This window comes from Dermacentor silvarum, chromosome 6 (genome assembly GCF_013339745.2).
Source record: "Dermacentor silvarum isolate Dsil-2018 chromosome 6, BIME_Dsil_1.4, whole genome shotgun sequence".
Classification (NCBI taxonomy): Eukaryota; Metazoa; Arthropoda; class Arachnida; order Ixodida; family Ixodidae; genus Dermacentor; species Dermacentor silvarum.
This window is the reverse complement of record NC_051159.1, coordinates 51,295,372-51,312,488: the sequence shown is the minus strand read 5'-3', so window position 1 is coordinate 51,312,488 and position 17,117 is coordinate 51,295,372. Positions and strand designations below refer to the sequence as shown.

General features: G+C 46.5%; 2 protein-coding genes across 6 annotated transcripts in view; one reads left to right on the top strand and one right to left on the bottom strand.

Annotated features, from left to right (window-relative positions):
* Positions 1 to 7,907, bottom strand: part of LOC119455502 (ubiquitin carboxyl-terminal hydrolase 25-like) — a 96,766-nt gene extending 88,859 nt beyond the window's left edge. For 2 of the 5 annotated variants that reach the window (XM_049668832.1, XM_049668833.1), the window contains exons 1-3: positions 7,496 to 7,907; positions 3,556 to 3,744; positions 1,195 to 1,356 (exon numbers count right to left, since the gene is read on the bottom strand). In XM_049668832.1, the coding sequence (XP_049524789.1) occupies positions 1,195 to 1,356; positions 3,556 to 3,744; positions 7,496 to 7,543 (399 nt within the window). In that variant the 5' untranslated portion in view covers positions 7,544 to 7,907. Of the gene's footprint in view, positions 1 to 1,194; positions 1,357 to 3,555; positions 3,748 to 7,495 lie in introns of all 5 variants that reach the window. The other 3 variants (XM_037716908.2, XM_037716909.2, XM_049668834.1) reach the window with 3 other exon arrangements.
* A 6,659-nt stretch (positions 7,908 to 14,566) lies between these two features.
* LOC119455501 (uncharacterized) overlaps positions 14,567 to 17,117 on the top strand; it is a 109,380-nt gene continuing 106,829 nt past the window's right edge. Inside the window, exon 1 of the mRNA XM_049669006.1 lies at positions 14,567 to 15,720. Within this exon, the coding sequence (XP_049524963.1) occupies positions 14,567 to 15,720 (1,154 nt within the window). The remainder of the gene's footprint in view (positions 15,721 to 17,117) is intronic.

Genomic DNA, 17,117 nt, shown 5'->3' with positions numbered 1-17,117 from the left:
CTAAAACTTAGGCCTGCTGCGCGACCACATTAACTCTTTCCATACCGCACCCATTGGGCATCGTTAGCTCACTATCGATGGTCTGAAACGCTGCTTTCAAGACCTTCCACGCCGCTCACGGACACCCTGTGCTTTCGGACGTGAAGGAGGAGAATTATATTTTAGTTTTCTAAGCAGTTCGCTTTTTTCCTGCGAGGTGGTGATTTTTGAACACCCTCCAAAGTTTCACGGTCGTCAAAATAGAAAACAAAAATGGTCGCCTCCGAGAGCAGCGTATGCTTCGAAAGATCACAGATCTTGCGATTCCGCTGCATCTGTGGCTGATTTTATTAATGGATCGGAGCAGCAGCGAGTATGAGGATGCTGCTTTTTCGTCGGACTTTGACTCTGAGAGCGACGACGACGCAAACCAGCACGGAACATTGGCAGCCACAGCCCGGCACGCCCAAATGTAGTGCTTGCAGTTAAATTTTTGTAGCGGAATACCTGTTCAATAAAAAATTTAATTTTTTTCGGAGATAGTGCCTGTAAACAGCAATACATTTCGTATATCTCATAATTTTTGTGATATTTTTTTCTTAGTAGATACAAGCATTTCTTTACAAACTTTGTTAAATTTTATCCCACAATCTTGATTTTGGCTATTTATCACTTTTTTATGACATACATCTCGCTACTAAAACTTTTATGCGTGAAAAGTGTATTCATTCTGCTTTTCATTGATGTATTGCATAAAATATTGAGTGGAGTAGTTCCTTCAGAAAAATCATCTGGCGTAACCTACAAAAAAACACCTATTTTCCCTGTGGTAGAGAAAGAGTTAAACAGGACGACAGCAAAAAGGATTCGGCTCCCACCAGCGGCAAGTTGTCTTTTCTTACACTTACGTAAATTTTCCATTCCATTTCTAGATTTCAATTGAAAATGCAGTTACTATCCCCCTACACTTCCTCCGACTTTATCTGGTCGTTACTAGCAATAAAATCAGTGACTCGGTTCCCCTGATCTTTTTCACATACTGCATCACAGTGCGAAACAGAACAACTGCGCAAGAAAAATATGCACACCGCAATGCTACACCTTTTTTTCTTGTGTTCTCATTCTCGTTGCTACTGCTCAATACCGCATGGCATCTGGTCAACCGGCAGTGGCAGCAGCCTGACAGAGAAGCTGTAGGCACAAGTGACCCCCCACCTGCTGCTCCTGAAGGGAGAGGGCAATTGCCTTCTGGAGGTCGTCCCCTTCTCCCGTGAGGTCAACGACCTTGGCAGGGCGCTTCTGAGGGGAAGTGGCTGCCCCCGGATGGTTTCCAGGCGCCGCGGCCCCATCGCCTGCCACCTGTGGCCTCGCGCCAACCTGCAGGCAGGGGCCAGTGAGGAGACAGCATTTATAACGCTCAGACCTGCCAACCTTGAAATTTGAAAGATACTGCACTCAAGTTTCGCACTGAGCAGGCAATGCCATGGGCGCTATGCAGGTAGTGCTGGTCATAGTACTCCCCACATTTCACAGTGCAGTTGTGTTTCATCTATAATACTTTCCACGGAATACCTACTTCATATATTACAACTACAACTTGTGGATGTACAGTTAGGTCAAATCCAACAGTATCGCTTGGGCATCTTTGTGCTTCAAGTGTGCGGCGTACTATGCTTTGGATGTGGGCATAAGTGGTGCACAAGTGGTCACATAAGCATAAGCAAGACACTCTGCTTGCTTGGCGGTAAATAGGTTCAGGTCTGCAACACCTTCCATGTAATAATCACGTCATATTTAGCAACACAGACGTATAAGACAGTGTTACATCGAATTACGTGACGCACGCCTCTATCTTTCTCTCATGTGTGGTACAATGTTTTTTGTTCACGAACGCAGCCAGTGAGAGAAGTTTCTCAGGCCTTTGTAATGTTGCCTGCTATGCATGAAACAGTCTACAACTGCAACCAAGAAAATACCGGAATTTGGTGAAAAAAACGGAACATTTGTTCATTTGCCAAGATGTGTCAAAGTAAGTCACAGCCTTCGTTTTCCAGGGATGCAGTGAACAGACAGTCTGCTCCAGAGCTACAGCTGCAATGAGCTGTGCTGTAGACTAACGAAAATACTATTCATGAAATAGTCATCTAATAGTGGCTAAACTACCATTCGATGTTATACAATGGTTCTACGGGGTAGATGGCAGTGCTGAGGGTAGTTCTGAGTAACTGAGCAGGTCCAAGAAATCAGTCTCTGAAAATTTGTTGCCGACTGTACTCGTATTCTTTTGAAACCAGTTTCGCCTTAAACTTGAAATTCAAAACTATGGGCTTCTGACAGTCTTTAACAACCTCTAAAAGTCGGGCATTTTATTATAAATCGTGAAAGTTGACAGGCGTGAAAACTCCACCATTCTTCTGCTTTAAAAGGCCAGAACACCTTGAGCTAGATGACAGATTGAGATGTTAGCTTGGTGGGTAGCTTGGTCGAACTTAGGCTAACCCCGCAGCGAAATGCACTGGTGCTGTGTACACATTACTCTTTCCAGGAAAGCCTCCCTCATGCACTGTGGGATAAAAAATACGCAGATTTGAGTTCCGCACATTTCTGCAAGTGCTACACAGCAGAAACAGGAGTGTTCGCTTGGTTTAGCCATAGAGAGCTGGTTTCTGTCAGCTCACAATGTATTACTTTCTTGGCTTTAACGTACAATGCAAGACCGAAGAATGTGAGAGGACAGACACAAACAGAAACGTAGGAATGAGTTTTATATGATGGCAGACATTATGTTCCATGGCCACTATGACACACATTCTGGAATATTTTATGGAGCAAGGTAATACGAAGTGAAAAACAAAACCACACACAACAAAAACAAACAATGACAAGAACATTACTACATGATTCGACAAATAAATAAAACTAGGAAACAGATGACAAAAAAGGAAAAAACCAGTCGAATCCACAAGGGCGACATAATTTAACACAATCTTTACAGAGACACTTTTAGTGATAGCACTACTGAACCCCTTCTCAAGCAGCGAGTCCTCTAAACAATTAATTTTGGCAGCCTCGATGATCACCTGTAGCCATGCGATTATAATGACTAAGAAACCTTCTTTCTGTCTAACATTCTGCACAAAGCAGCAAATACACAGCTCCGCAACCAGCTTGCCCCAAAATATTTGTTTAGTATGTAAAGTACAGCCAGCTGTTAACGAGAACACCAGATTAGTATTGCAGGATTATTTGAAGCTCAGTTTTGACCACGAAGGCCTCAAAAAACAATTCTTTACTAACACAGTATAGGTCTACGCAATGCACCACATCAAGCACTTTTTTTCCTATGTAGTCAATTAAACATTCACATTGAGTTGACCTGAATACTAATCAAATGCTCCCTTTAAAAGTGGACCATACTGTAGTGCAGCACTTCCTACACCCCGTTCCTTCAAGTAACCTAGTCTATTTGTCATTCTGAAGTAACTCGCCAATGTGCGCCAATCTGAAGACGCCGTCGCCAGCATCCCTCAGTCTTTCCCCACTGTCACTCAAGAACGAAAAAAAGAGTGTCCCTACCTGAGACACGGACGGTCCACCATCTTCTTCGACCAGCATGCTGATGGCATGGGTGAGGTCATAGTTGCCCGAGACCGTGCGGCTGGCCTCCAGGGCCTGACCCAAGATGGCTGGATCCTCGACGCCGGTGATTTCCTTCAGCTGGTTGATCACCTGACGAATCGTCTCCTCCTGCTGCTGCTGTTGCTGCTGCTGCCACGTGGGGATGAGAAACAACAACAATTTTACACCAACAGAGCGGCGAGTGAGTTTTTGAAGTTCTCTTTTCAAGCCATAGAGTTGCATCCGAGCTGCTATGGGCCGGCACTGTAGAGCAGGAATCACCATTTCAAAGAATTGCTAAAAGGCAGCACTTTTAGAATGCCACACGCTAACAGCAGCGTACACGTCCCAATACTTTCCAGTACTGCAAGACCATCCTCCTTTCTTGAAAAGCATGCATCACAGCCCGAATACACAGGGCACAACAAAGGCATATGCAACACACAGGTGCCACCTTCCAAATGTTTACATTGATTAATTGATTGACTGTTTGGTTGGGTTTTATGCCTCCCAAAAGAACAAGGGCTATGGGAGGCATTGTAGAGAACTGCTGTGAATTAATGTTGACCACCCAAGATTCTTTTACGCACAAAGCATCTTTGAATTTTGCTCCCATCTGAATGTGGCCGCATAAGCCTAGAATCACGATTACCGATCCCATTCTCAGCTGCGCGACGCTGTGACTATTTTTGTTGATGCATGTATAAGCACACCATTGCTACAGTTCACTGATAAGCTGTCTCTAGAAACAGGTCATTGGATAAGCGTGATAGCTACCTTTGTGCTACCGTATATGTAATGTCACACAAGTGGGCGATTGTCAAATTGTGTTATGTTAGCGTATGAGCATTTGCAATAAAGATTAGTTAGCCAAAAGTGTCAATTTTCAAGTCCTCCAAGTTCCTGTCTGACCCATTAGCATGAGTGCGATACCTGCTATTGCTAAACTGTACTGAAGCAGACAGAAGACAGACCTAGTTAAATGGACAGTAAGGACCACATTAAATCAGTTCAGGTTGGCAAATTGCCCTTTAAAACACTACTTTCACTCACTTCGCAAAAAAATTTTGATAAGGAAAATTGACAATGAAATCTTTTTTCTCAGACCAACACCTTAGCACCGATAAATCGGTGTGACGTCACAGAAGTATTCTCACATTATGGCACAGAAATACATTTGCCATAGAGCGCCAAGTCTGGATTCTTACTCCCACATGCTCAAACAATCCTCGACCCCAACGCTGCTCCTCCACTCCACCGAGTTCAGCACAGCACCGTCCCTGAATTGCAGATAGCACTACAGTTCTCAAGAATCACCATGGACCGCCAATGAAGCACAATGACCCTTTCTGTCAAAAGATGGGCACTGTCATCTACTTTCTTGAGTCGAGGTGGAGTGTGAAGTGGATGAGCATTCCAGAATACAGGGGCTAATGATGCAATGCAGTCCTCTGCCAATAAGCCCAAGCAGGCACTGTCAAAATCCTCAATGTCGCAACAAGCTGGTGCAGGCACTTCGGCACAGTGGTGTCATGCTAGGAATGTATTCCAAAATGGTGTTGCATTGGGCTAGTGATTTTATTCATCATAACGCTGCCTGCAGAAGCACCACAAAGAAAAAGACATGACAACAATGAAGCACTATCACCAATTGATGGCAGTAGCACTCAATTGTTTGTTGTCTTGCTTGTGGTGTCTCTTCAACATTTAACATGTTCAGTTTATGCTAGGGACTTTAGGTGTCATATCTCTATTGCCTCTTAAGCATTTTCCAGCTTACCAAGCATGCTTTCATGACAAGCTTGACCATTTCACTATATTGCAGAAGCACAATATTCTACTACAGTAAAACTTAATACTCTGCTTTGGAGTCCTTTTAAAGCTCAGTGACCAAGCTTTAAGATACAGCACGGTATTATCTTCGTTTGTGTGGCTGTTCTGTTTGTTGCGTAGCTGCAACACATTGTGAAATAATCCACTACTTCCTTCACTCTTTGTTCCACGCAGGCTCCAATAATTGCGGTACCACTGTGACTGCGTACCTGGCCACAAATGAATGTTTGAGAATGTTCGAAGTGAATACAAATCAAACAAGCAGTATTTCAAGATTTCAAGCACGAGATTTCACTCAAGTACGCGTATGAGAGAATGGGCTGCAGCCCCGTTTGAGTGATTGACAAATGAATTAGACTGTATTGTGAAATTCTTCATCTGTAATAGACTATTAAGAGCAAGTCAACCCGTGACTTCACGGGTTGACTCACGACAACTGCACCACATCAACTGACTGTTCATTGTACCGGCGTTACCAAACGCAAAAAAATTTAATTGTAGGGTGTAACATCCTAAAGAAACGCACAAGCTATAAAACATGTCCAGATTACTTTTGACCCCATAGGTTTCTTTAGTGTGCATCCAAAGCACAGTACACATTGCATTGTTTATCAGGAACAAACTAACATGCTCTACCCACCCGAACAGCAGCTCTTAGTAGAATCTTTTGCACTGAATACATTAAGCCTGTCATTACTTTTAAAACGAAAGCTAAATCACTGCTGCCAATGAGTGAGAAAAACAGGAACATAGTACATCCAAATTCGCCTATCGCATGGCTCGTGCGCGCACTGGCCACTGACACCATCGAGAAATATGCAGCTCAAAGCAACAGCTGTTAACCTCACGCATATTTCTGAAGACAGCATGCTGGCCATGCTTAGGCTCTAGACAGTACTCTGAACTGTTCACAGTCAGCATAGAATGCAACCATTGTGATGCAAAGCATTTATTACCCGAAATCAGTTTCCGCAGAATGTTACACTCCAATCAAACAAACGAAGATGGTTTTTGTTATTTGCGATCGGTGTGGGTACAAACTGAGGGCAATTATCCCGCATTAATGCCATGTGAACCTAACTAAGCTGACTAAAACGAGGAGACAGAGCATAGCTTATACTCCTAAGTAATGATACCTTCTCGTGGATCACGTCTAAACATTGCGTCCATTTCTTTATCTAATGATCGGCGTTTCTCCAGAGTCGAAACTATATGAATAATAGATGCAGCGCGTGCCCGTCTAGTCGGGCTAGGCTTCCGTTCTCTTGCATGCGGTTCTGGAAACGCTCCAAGACTAGGCCTTAATGCCCAAAGCAAATTTCAGTTTATGCAGCGCCGAGCAAGGGAGCTCCAAAGTGCAGTTTACACTTTCGTTTTCCGGTCTCGCTCGACGCGGGCGAAGCACGCCAACACGACAAACTCGTGAAAGGAAATCGTTGAATCGGTAGCGTTTCGCCTAGTTACGCTCGTATAAACAGATGTCGGTGCGGTTAGAGCCGGTTTCAAAGAAGGAAGAAGAGACTGTAACGTTTCTTTCCCCACAAGTGCGAACACCGTCCCAGGTCTGCAGTTACGGCGTTACCTTCTTCCACGTTATTTACGAACCACGGCACCACGTGAGGCTCGGCTCACGAGCAGCGTTCAGTCGTGCACAAATGGCGACGAGTAGTAGTAGTACAAACTCTTGACAGCCATTTTTATTAAAACCCGTAAGTACATCGCAACGTTTCCCACGAACGTGTACCCGGAGAACGCTGCAAAGCCGCATCACTTCGGCGACTTCCGCTCGCCGGCCAAAGACAGCCTCCGCATGCGCTACCGACCAAGGCCGGTGACATTCGAGCTTCTTTACTGGCCGGAGAATAAATAGAAAACCCGGAGACAAAAAGAAAAATCGCGAGCAGAAAAAAAAAGAAAGAAAACGTGGCACGCTGCCGCACGTCCAGGTCACGGGAGCAAAAATATAACTAAAGCGTCATCCCCGAAACCGCAACGTGAAGGAAAGAGAGCCGCATCCCACGAACGCCGCTCGACCTTCGCGTCCTAAGCCTAACGGTGGTTAAACTCTCACCTTCTTGGCGTGGCTATCCAAGGGAGAATGTTCGACGGTCATGGTCACTTTCGTCACTCGAAGCACACAAAAAACTTATGTACAGGGACGGCCGATCAGCTGCCAAACACGGAGATCCCAGTGAGAGTCGAGAGTCCTTCCGCAGCAGCGACTGGCATGCTTCCGCCACAGCCGCATTTGCGTCGTCCGAAGCGCCGCTGACAGGGCGTCTGCTAACTGCACGAGCTAGAACGGCACTCGCGGACCTCTCGACGTTTTGGGGCGCTTCATCCTCCGAGTGCGGGACTTGGAAACAACTCCGGAGACTCCACGAATTAAACAAACACGCGAGCACACATTCGCCAGATAGTTGTAAACGCGCAGGTTTTGGATTTGGATCTTTTTGCAGTAGAAGAAGAAGCGGAGGCTGAAAAAAAAAAAAAAAAGGTTGCCGACAGTCAAGCGGAAAACGACTAAGCACCGCGGTCGCGCTTTCACCTTCTCTTTTTAAATTAAATAGTCTAGCTACTTCTTGCATTTGTATCGTCTTACAAGGCGAAATCAGAAAAAGTTAATTGTTAATGCATCTTTTGCGGTTGTATTAGTCTTACTGTTCCGTAATAAAACGAAATTACGCGAATCCGAAAGTGGGCGTGGTGGAACCAGGTGGAGCAGACGCTCAGCTACGCTCAGCAGTAGTAAATGCTCAGGCGCCTTCCGCGTAATGTAACTACGTTTCTAAGCAGCATTTTTCTTTTTTTTTTTTTTCACCGCCGACGAATGTGCCCAAGAACAATGTAGACGATGTAAATTGGTGCAGCTTGCTGCAGCCCTGCGTAATTTCCTTGCGGAGCTTTAAAACAGGTTTAGTGGGAGTGGCGACATGGGCGTGGTCAACTGTTCCGTAGGTGCGCTTCATCACGGCGGCTTGTTTAATCAGGCGAAGCTCATATGCGGTGACCTTGGATTATTTTCTGTACTTATTTTCTTTCAACGCGCGTATCGCATGGCTCGTGCGCACACTGGCCGCTAACACAATGGAGAAATATGCAGTGCAGATTGAACGCAAAAGCACTGTGAGCCTCAAAGTATAACTCTTTCAGAGGTAAAAGAATTCCACTACCATCGCCACCTTAATTGACAGGGTTTGAATAGCGTTGGAATAGAATTTATACATGTTATATTCCCGGCCCTGCACGGAAACGTTTGAGCGCTGTCAGCACGAGATGTCAGCGGAAATACGAAATTATAAGCGTGATTGTTTATTCAAGACGAAGCGTGAATAATTGGATTCGCATCATTGTTTGAAGCGTGCGCAAGAGAATGCGATCGACCGAATTGTGTGCTGGACCAGTTTTCTATACTAATTACTTCAGAGTCATTCGCGAGATTTCTGCAAAATCATACCTCCGCAAAATTAATTTGAATGACCTCGTCTCACTTTTTTTTCTCTCTCTCGCTTTCTTTCTACTTTCTACCGCAAATTGTGCGCCGAGCAGCAAGGCAAACAAGGGTTCTGGCATTGCAAACAAGCGCGGCGCGTACACCACGTTGTAACAGTCATGTCTGAAAAGTATTATCAAGCGTCTGCACGGCGCGAAAACCGCAGAAATTTCAAACGGAAGCTCGCGCGCCCTTCCTCTCTCGAGAGAGAAATTATGGACGCATTTCTTGCTGTTTTAGTTTTTATTAGTTGTTACAGTTAGCACGAGTTAAGTGGTAGGCTCGGTTTGAGCGGTGAACTAAATTTTATGCGAAGTGTCAAATGACCCAATTAGCGAAATGCAGCTCCACTAACGTGAAAACTGGGGAGGTGCGAAGCATGCAGTGATGCACCGCTAATGGGCTCATACTGCCCTAAGCAATGGCTCATAACCCCGTGAACGCGGCCTCCCCATTACGACGACAGAAGAGAAGTAAAATTCTACGCTGGAATGATGAGCGGCAACGCAGCCAGCTGTGGAAGACGATGACGACGACGAAAGCGGGCACGAGCGCGTGCCGCTTGCTTGCCGTGACGGCGACGACAGAAGACGCCGACAGCCCGAGCGCATAAGGTGCTTCGCACCTAAAACATGTTGACCCTTTTCGCGGAGCAGTTTGTTTTAGAGAAACGAGATGGCGCTCCCGGCGGCGCGCCATACCTCTCCTCAGCGACCGCGCACGAATACGAAACCATTACCGCTTCTACCTTGCTTCTGTGCGATCAGCTGTCGGAAATGCAACCGAGTTTTCGCTAACACACTGTGCTCCAATCATGCTAGATTGAATCATGTGGATTGAAGACGTGTGCAGTAGTTGGCTGCAAAAATAGTGACTGGCATGTTAAGCAATAGAATGAATTCCCAAGTAACCACGGATATCCGTGGGACGTCCGCCACAAGTCCGAATGTCCATCCATCAGGATATCCAGCACGGACGTCCATAGGACGTACAAGGAATGTCCATATCCCGTTCGGATGTCCAGAGGACATCCGAACATGATGTCCAAGGGACATCCGATTTTGATCGTCCAGTGGCTGTACATAAATGTGCATGCCTAGGACATACATAAGTTAGGACATGGATGGATCGATGTCCTAATATGAAAAATTATGGTTGGAAATTGTATAGGTTTGTAATTAATATTTGCATGTTTCTGCACTCTATCGGATGCTTGGAGTTCTTTTTGCAAGGCAAAACGAGTAACTGACCTATCCTTGCAACTTAAGATGACAATTATGAAAATTTAATATTTGGACAAACCCACTCTAGCATGAAAATTGCGCAATTTTACTCTGTACAGCTATTGGCATTATTATATTACATGCCAAGATCATGAGTACAGTAACATTTAAAATTATGTTTATGGAAAACTTGCAGAACATTGAATCGCCCACTAGAAATCACTAATTATGTAACATGGAGCGAGTGTACTAAAACTATCCATCATTGCGGAAAGGCCGATTATGAGCCCCGCCCTCCAACTTGTAACTGGGAAAAATTCTCGAATTTATTTTGCCAGGACCATGATCTGATAATTTTGATCACCTGGGGGTTCCTTAGCATGCACCTGTATCGAAGTACACAAGCGTTTTTGCATTTCTCCCTTATCGAAATGCAGCCACCACGACCTGAATCCAACTCGCGACCTTAATCTCAGCCGCCTAACAGATCTCAAAGGCTATGTTTTCGCTGGCTGCATGAATGATTACAGAAGCAAAAATAAAACAGGCGCCATGTAGTAGTTGCCAATCTCTAAGGCTATACGTTTACTAGGCTTTCGCTAATTGAATTCATTGGAAGTTGAAAACACGTCCAAAATGTTTAGTTTTACGACACCACTTATTCCTAAAACAAGTAATTGTTTCACTGTCTAATTTTATATATTAATAATAATGTTTCAACAAACTATATTGACGTTGATGTGTCAAAAACTCATGGCAAAGCATGCTGTGCGACGATTCAGTGTCGTGTTGCGATCCAATCCAATCCAATCCGAGGTAAAGCCATCGTCTCAATGGCGGCGAAGTGCCCATGCGGCCGGTCAACTGTCGGTTCGTTTGCCATCTTCACTGCCTGCCGAAGTCGCCTGCTCAGCTATTGAGGTATGACGGCTACATCGATCTCTATTTTAGCCATTACAATAACGGAATGTGTTTTGTTTGCAGGTGCCATCAAGCCCTAAAGTGAGTGAAAAGCCGTACACGCGAAAGAAAGCGCCACTGCACACAAATGCTGTATTTGAGGACTCGCACCGGCAGCCAGCAGTCAACGGCCCGAGTAGCAAGTCAACACATCTTCGTAAAGAAACAACTGTTTATTTCCTAGCAGTGCAAACGTGGTGTTCGCCGGTCGGTACCGCGCAACTGAATGTGCAGGCCCCAGAAAGTGCGCGACGGCGTGCGTCGGCCAGCGGGAAGCCGCTCCCTGCTTGGGAGCAATGTGACACGCGTGTGCCGGCCAGGGTCCCGCGCGACGAGCAGGAGGTAGGCGCACACTATGTACTGTGCTGCCGTTTTGTGGTTTCTGCCGCACGTATATTCTTGCTTGTAACTGTTCTTTTCTTTATTCTAAAGCTTGTGCCTGTAATGAATCGTCGTAGGGTTTGACAGCACAAATAAGTAAATGTGATAATCGAACGACACCTCATTTAATGGTGTTGTCTTTCCCATATTTGTTACTCTGCTTAACATGCTGAAAGGAGTTTCTATTGATTTTATATGTATTCGCGCTGTCCTAGCTTCAGTCATGATATCTGGATCTGTCAATTTTCTTTTTTATCGGCGAGTATATTTGTTGTTATGAACATTATTCATGTGTGCATTTTGGACTTATGTTTAAGCTAGCAATAAAATATTTATTGTGTTTTGAAGCTTGTGTGGGCCTATTTTTTACGTTTAGTTACAGCAGAGCAGTGACAGTGAAATGCATTGAAGCACCCGACCAGTGCATATATATAGGTGCTTGAATGCATTCCACTATTCATGCTTCAAGGTGTGCGCACACAAATCTATATATACCTTGAAGGTCCTGTGAATATCCGTGTTGGATATCCACGTCGGACGTCCTACGGACGACCAAAGCGGTTACCTTTGGATTTCCCAGGGACGTCCCTCGGACGTACCCTGGACATTCACGGATATATCCACGGACGTCCGGAATATCCAAAATGGACGTCCGTCGGACGTTGCCCGGATGTCCGTGGTTACTTGGGTTTCTGTGGCCAAGTTCGCGGACCGATGCCGCCACTGTCCGAACGTGTTACCGGCACTTCGTCATGTACGGCTTTCCTCGGGGATACAGAAATTTTCTCATCCGCCAGCCTTGTAGCGCTAACCTTCAAAAAAAGGGCTTCATCCCCAAAACGTCGGCAAGAGTGAGTACCACTCGTAAAAGAATGACAAAGGGAGTAGCGCCTCCTCCTGTCATAGTAAGTTTCGCGGACGTTATCTATACATATCTGTCCCAAATGACAGGAAAACTTACGCCCACTCTATCGCCGACGTATCAAGAATAAGTGAATGGGCGCACACTTGAATATATGCGCACTGTATATACGCACAATAAATGACGGACTACAGCGATGGCACACGAATGGTCGAAGCTGAATGTTTCGTGACGGTCCACAAGAGTAAGCGAGTTACTAGCTGTAATGTATATTTGCTACAAAAGGTATTACAATGTACAAAACACCTACGCTTCAAGCCTTGTGCGCAGCAAGAACAAATCTACCGGAACTGAGCACACCCGCGAGCGATTAGGCCGAAAATAATCAGGTAGTGGCCGCACCGAGGAACTTCAGTGAGTCAGAAACTGACAAGCCACTGCTTCAAAATATTTGCCGAATAAAGAACAAAGAGCAAAACACACTAATCCTCACTGAATTCATGAGCGGAATGTTTGGATAGCTTGGAATACATATTTAGCCCCGCTTTTAGAACAAGCACTATATACGCTGCTTGCGCCGTTTGGACAGACCTTAATCAGCTCCGAAAGCGCTTTTGCATGTTCACTGAAGCTGTGATCAAAGCTTCGTGTCGTCCACCTAGTCACCGTCAACGATATCTCCCAAAACAGAGGTTTTCTAAGCCGCGCCGGCGTCATACACTTCGATGATAAACAAGGAAGCAGTTCAGGTAGAGAGTTGAGGCAAGCAATGGACGCCTCACCACGTGATCAAACATGGCAGCGCCCATGGGATCGCCGCGAGAAGGGAACCACGCGATGTCTTCAGCCCGCCGGAAGACACGGCTTTGGGCTTCGAGGCCCGAGTTGGACAGCGCAGCTTCCCAGGAGGGGAGGCGATGGGAGAATGCGTAGGGAAATTTGGGACATCAATTCCCAGGAGCGAGGTCGCTGCAGAAGGGGCAGGCGCACATATACTTTGCGGGATAGAAGCGGTGAAGGGTGGCAAGACACAGGAAGGTGTTGGTTTGAAGTTGGCGCCACGTGACAGCTTCATGGCGGGTTAGGGAGGGGTGGGACAGACGGGCTTTTCGGTAGCATCCGAGAGGGTCGGCGTCTATATGTGAGTGGGTGCACTGGAAGCTTGGGCGGCGGACTGTGCCTCTCCTCTGGTGCCCGGTTGGCGGGTTCGCGGGCGAGTCCCATGGGCTCCTGGGGGCCCAGACGATGCGCACCTTTATGCGTTGGGGGGTGGGTGTGCGAGGAAAAAGGTGAAGCAGCAGGGTAGGTATGATACCGAGGGCAAAGAAGTGGCATGCGCCTTGGGAACTATATGACAGCTGAATGAGGTGGGAGAATGTGGGCGTGAGTGGAGAGCAGTGGCTGCTGCCTCGGCAACGCGGGGATCTGTGGCATGGGAATTGTGGCGGCCATTCGCAGGGCGCCTGAGTTGTCAGTGACAAAAAATAATATGAGTATCTCCAAGCGACGGCAAACAATATTCCCTTGGTACTGCCTAGCTACGTGGCATTTGCATATTTTTAAATCTTGCTGCATGATAGTTAGGACACCCTGTGTGATCATATATATATTTCAATTCAAAGAAGTTCACTTCGATGATGTTTTAGACTTAATTATGTTATCATCGGGTCCCGCCGACTTCCTTAAATCAATGCTTAAGTAAGTACTTTGAAATTCATGATGGTACATTGACGTACTGGCCGGGCTCAGACTAGAAAGCGCAATTATATTTCAAAAAAGAAATGTTATGCCTTTATATTTACCAGTAATAATAAATCTCTCTCTCTCTCTTTCTCCAGATGAAAAGGACCAGAGTTTTGAAACAATACATTACCAGTCTACAATGAGGTGTAGTGTTCCTCTTTATAACCTTCGTATTTCCATTGTTTTTGAGTAAGCCCTGATTATCCCCTGTGTGCATCTCTAAGTTCTTAGAGTATATTTCAAAATTTCATTCGGCCACAGGCGGCGGTTGCACGCATAATGTGTATGACTGCGTCAGCGGTCGTACAGTATTGTCTTCCCGTTCCCTAAATTGACCTCCGTGATTGGACGGCGCGCCACCTGATTTCTGAGGCCATGTTCCAACGTATTGCGTGTACTTGCTGCTCACAAGAGGCAACCATCAAGCTTTACGCAGGATTGCATGCGAACACGAATTAAAAAAAAAGAAAAAAAATGCGGGCCTTGCAAACAAATCTAACCACGCGCCGCATCGAGACCGATCAAGTGGACAAATTGATTCGAATCGCCTGTAAGGCCGCGCTCGGCCTTCCGGCGAGCACAAGCACGGAGCGCCTCCGGGAGCTAGGGCTGACCAACACATATGAAGAGCTCGCCGCAGCCACGATGATCGCCCAGCGAGAGCGTCTTAACGCGACGCCCCAGGGACGTTGTCTATTAAGACGCCTGCACTACCCCCTGGCGCCGCAATTCTGCGGAGACGAGACTCAACTGATACCACTCGCTCTGCGAACACGGCTACATGTGTATCCCATCCCACGCAACATGCACCCGACATACCACGCAAGACGAAGACGAGCCAGGGCGACAGCCCTGCTACAGAGGCAGGGCCACCCGGACACGTATTTCGCGGACGCAAGTCTCTACCCCCACACAACACGAACCCCCGCCTTCGTGGCGGTCGCGACAAATCGGGCACGCATGGTCGCGGCTGCGTCCTTGCGCACCTCGTCCAGCGCAACGGCGGAGGCCGCGGCCATCGCCCTAGCCGTACGAGCCGCCGAAGCAAACGGTCAATCGGCACACGTGCTAACGGACTCTCAGGACGCATGTCGACTATACAAGCGGGGAGTTTTGCCGGCCAGCGTCGTGCGCATCCTCGGACCAAGACTAACTCACGACCATGGGATCACATGGTGCCTGGCACACGCCGGAGTGGATGGCAACGAACGGGTGGACCGCCTGGCTCGAGATATGACAGGCCGAGCCGCGGATCACTCCACCCTAACGGAGCCCCCCACACCCGGCACGCCCCGAGAAATACTGGAGCTGCAAAGACTCGGCCGACAAACAAAGGCTCCTCCCCATCCCAAGCTCAACAGGGTGCAGGCAAGGGACTGGCGCCGCCTACAGACGAACACCTTTCCTCACTTGCACAGGCTACACAAGATATACCCCGACAGACACAAAGACAAATGTCCCTGGTGTGAAGACACCCCGGCACTCCAGCACATCACATACGAATGCCCGAGGCGCCCGGCACATGCCGTCTCGCCGCTAGTCAGGAACTCACTCGTTAACTGGTCGTGGGAGGCGCGACTCACCGAACAGGACTTGGGAAGCCAGCTGGCGACCCTCGACCAGGCCCGGCGAGCCGCGGAAGCCAGTGGGGCCCTGGAATAGGGGCTCCACCCATAGACACCAGTAAGATTTTTGTTTCAATAAAGTTGTTCTTCTTCTTCTAATTACTAGTACAGCAAATATATATATATATATATATATATATATATATATATATATATAGTACAGCAAATATATATATATATATATATATATGTATGTATAGATTATGGGGTTTTACGTGCCAAAACCAGTTCTGATTATGAGGCACGCCGTAGTGGGGGACTCCGGAAATTTTGACCACCTGGGGTTCTTTAACGTGCACCTAAATCTAAGTACACGGGTGTTTTCGCATTTCGCCCCCATCGAAATGCGGCCGCCGTGGCCGGGATCCGATCCCGCGACCTCGTGCTCAGCAGCCCAACACCATAGCCACTGAGCAACCACGGCGGGTATATATATATATATATATATATATATATATATATATTATTTTCTGGCTTCTATATGTTTTTCTGATGCTGATGAATCGTATCCGATTCATCAGCATCACTGCACGGCTTGCCACTATGAAACCAATTAGCGCACTGTAAAGCATCCTTGATTACAAACGGGCATTTTAAGCGATCAGTTTTGATAATACGCGCAGGCCGTTTCACACGACGGTCAGTCTCGAACCACTGCATATATATAGCTGTCCCATAATCGAATATTCGAAGAAATCTCCTCGAGTAGAACAACCTTCGTTTCGAAAGAGACGTATTCGCTTCATCTTCGAAATTTCGGCTTCAAGTACTGTACGTGTGGCTTGAAATGTGGTTCATGGCGAAGCAAAACTAAGTGGAAAGAAGAAGGGACCGAAAGAACGCCTTCTTCTTTCCACTCAGTTTTGCTGAGAGAGAGAAACTTTAATGAATAAAATGAAATTTGAGGTCCCGTGGTTGGGGCCGCTAGTCCAGGGCTCCACTGGCACGATCGGTTCGCTGGGCCACAACCACATTTCAAGCATCGCATTCTGCTGTGTGGCTGTCAAGGAGGATTATGTATCCTCCTTGGTGGCTGTCGACCATTTCTTGACAAAAAAAAAAAAAAAAAAAAAAAGATGTCGCAAAGAACCGTAACCAACTAATCACAGAGATTATTGAAGCGGAACTGATAACTAGACTCGGTAAACTTTACTTGTCGAAACCATCAATAGCGCTATTTGCAAAGGAACTTGAAATGTTTCGATTAATTAAGTAGGAATGTTGTTTCCATGCGCGGCTGATATTTTGCATCGTATGTGCAAGGTTTCTCGGTTGAAATTCAGCGCTACGAGTGTTTCGATCCTTCTCTCATTTTGTCCTCGTTTTTTTTTTTTTTTTTCGGGCGCTAAGTGTATGAGGTCAAGATGTATAGCAACTCGTCGAAATCGCCACACTTGCGA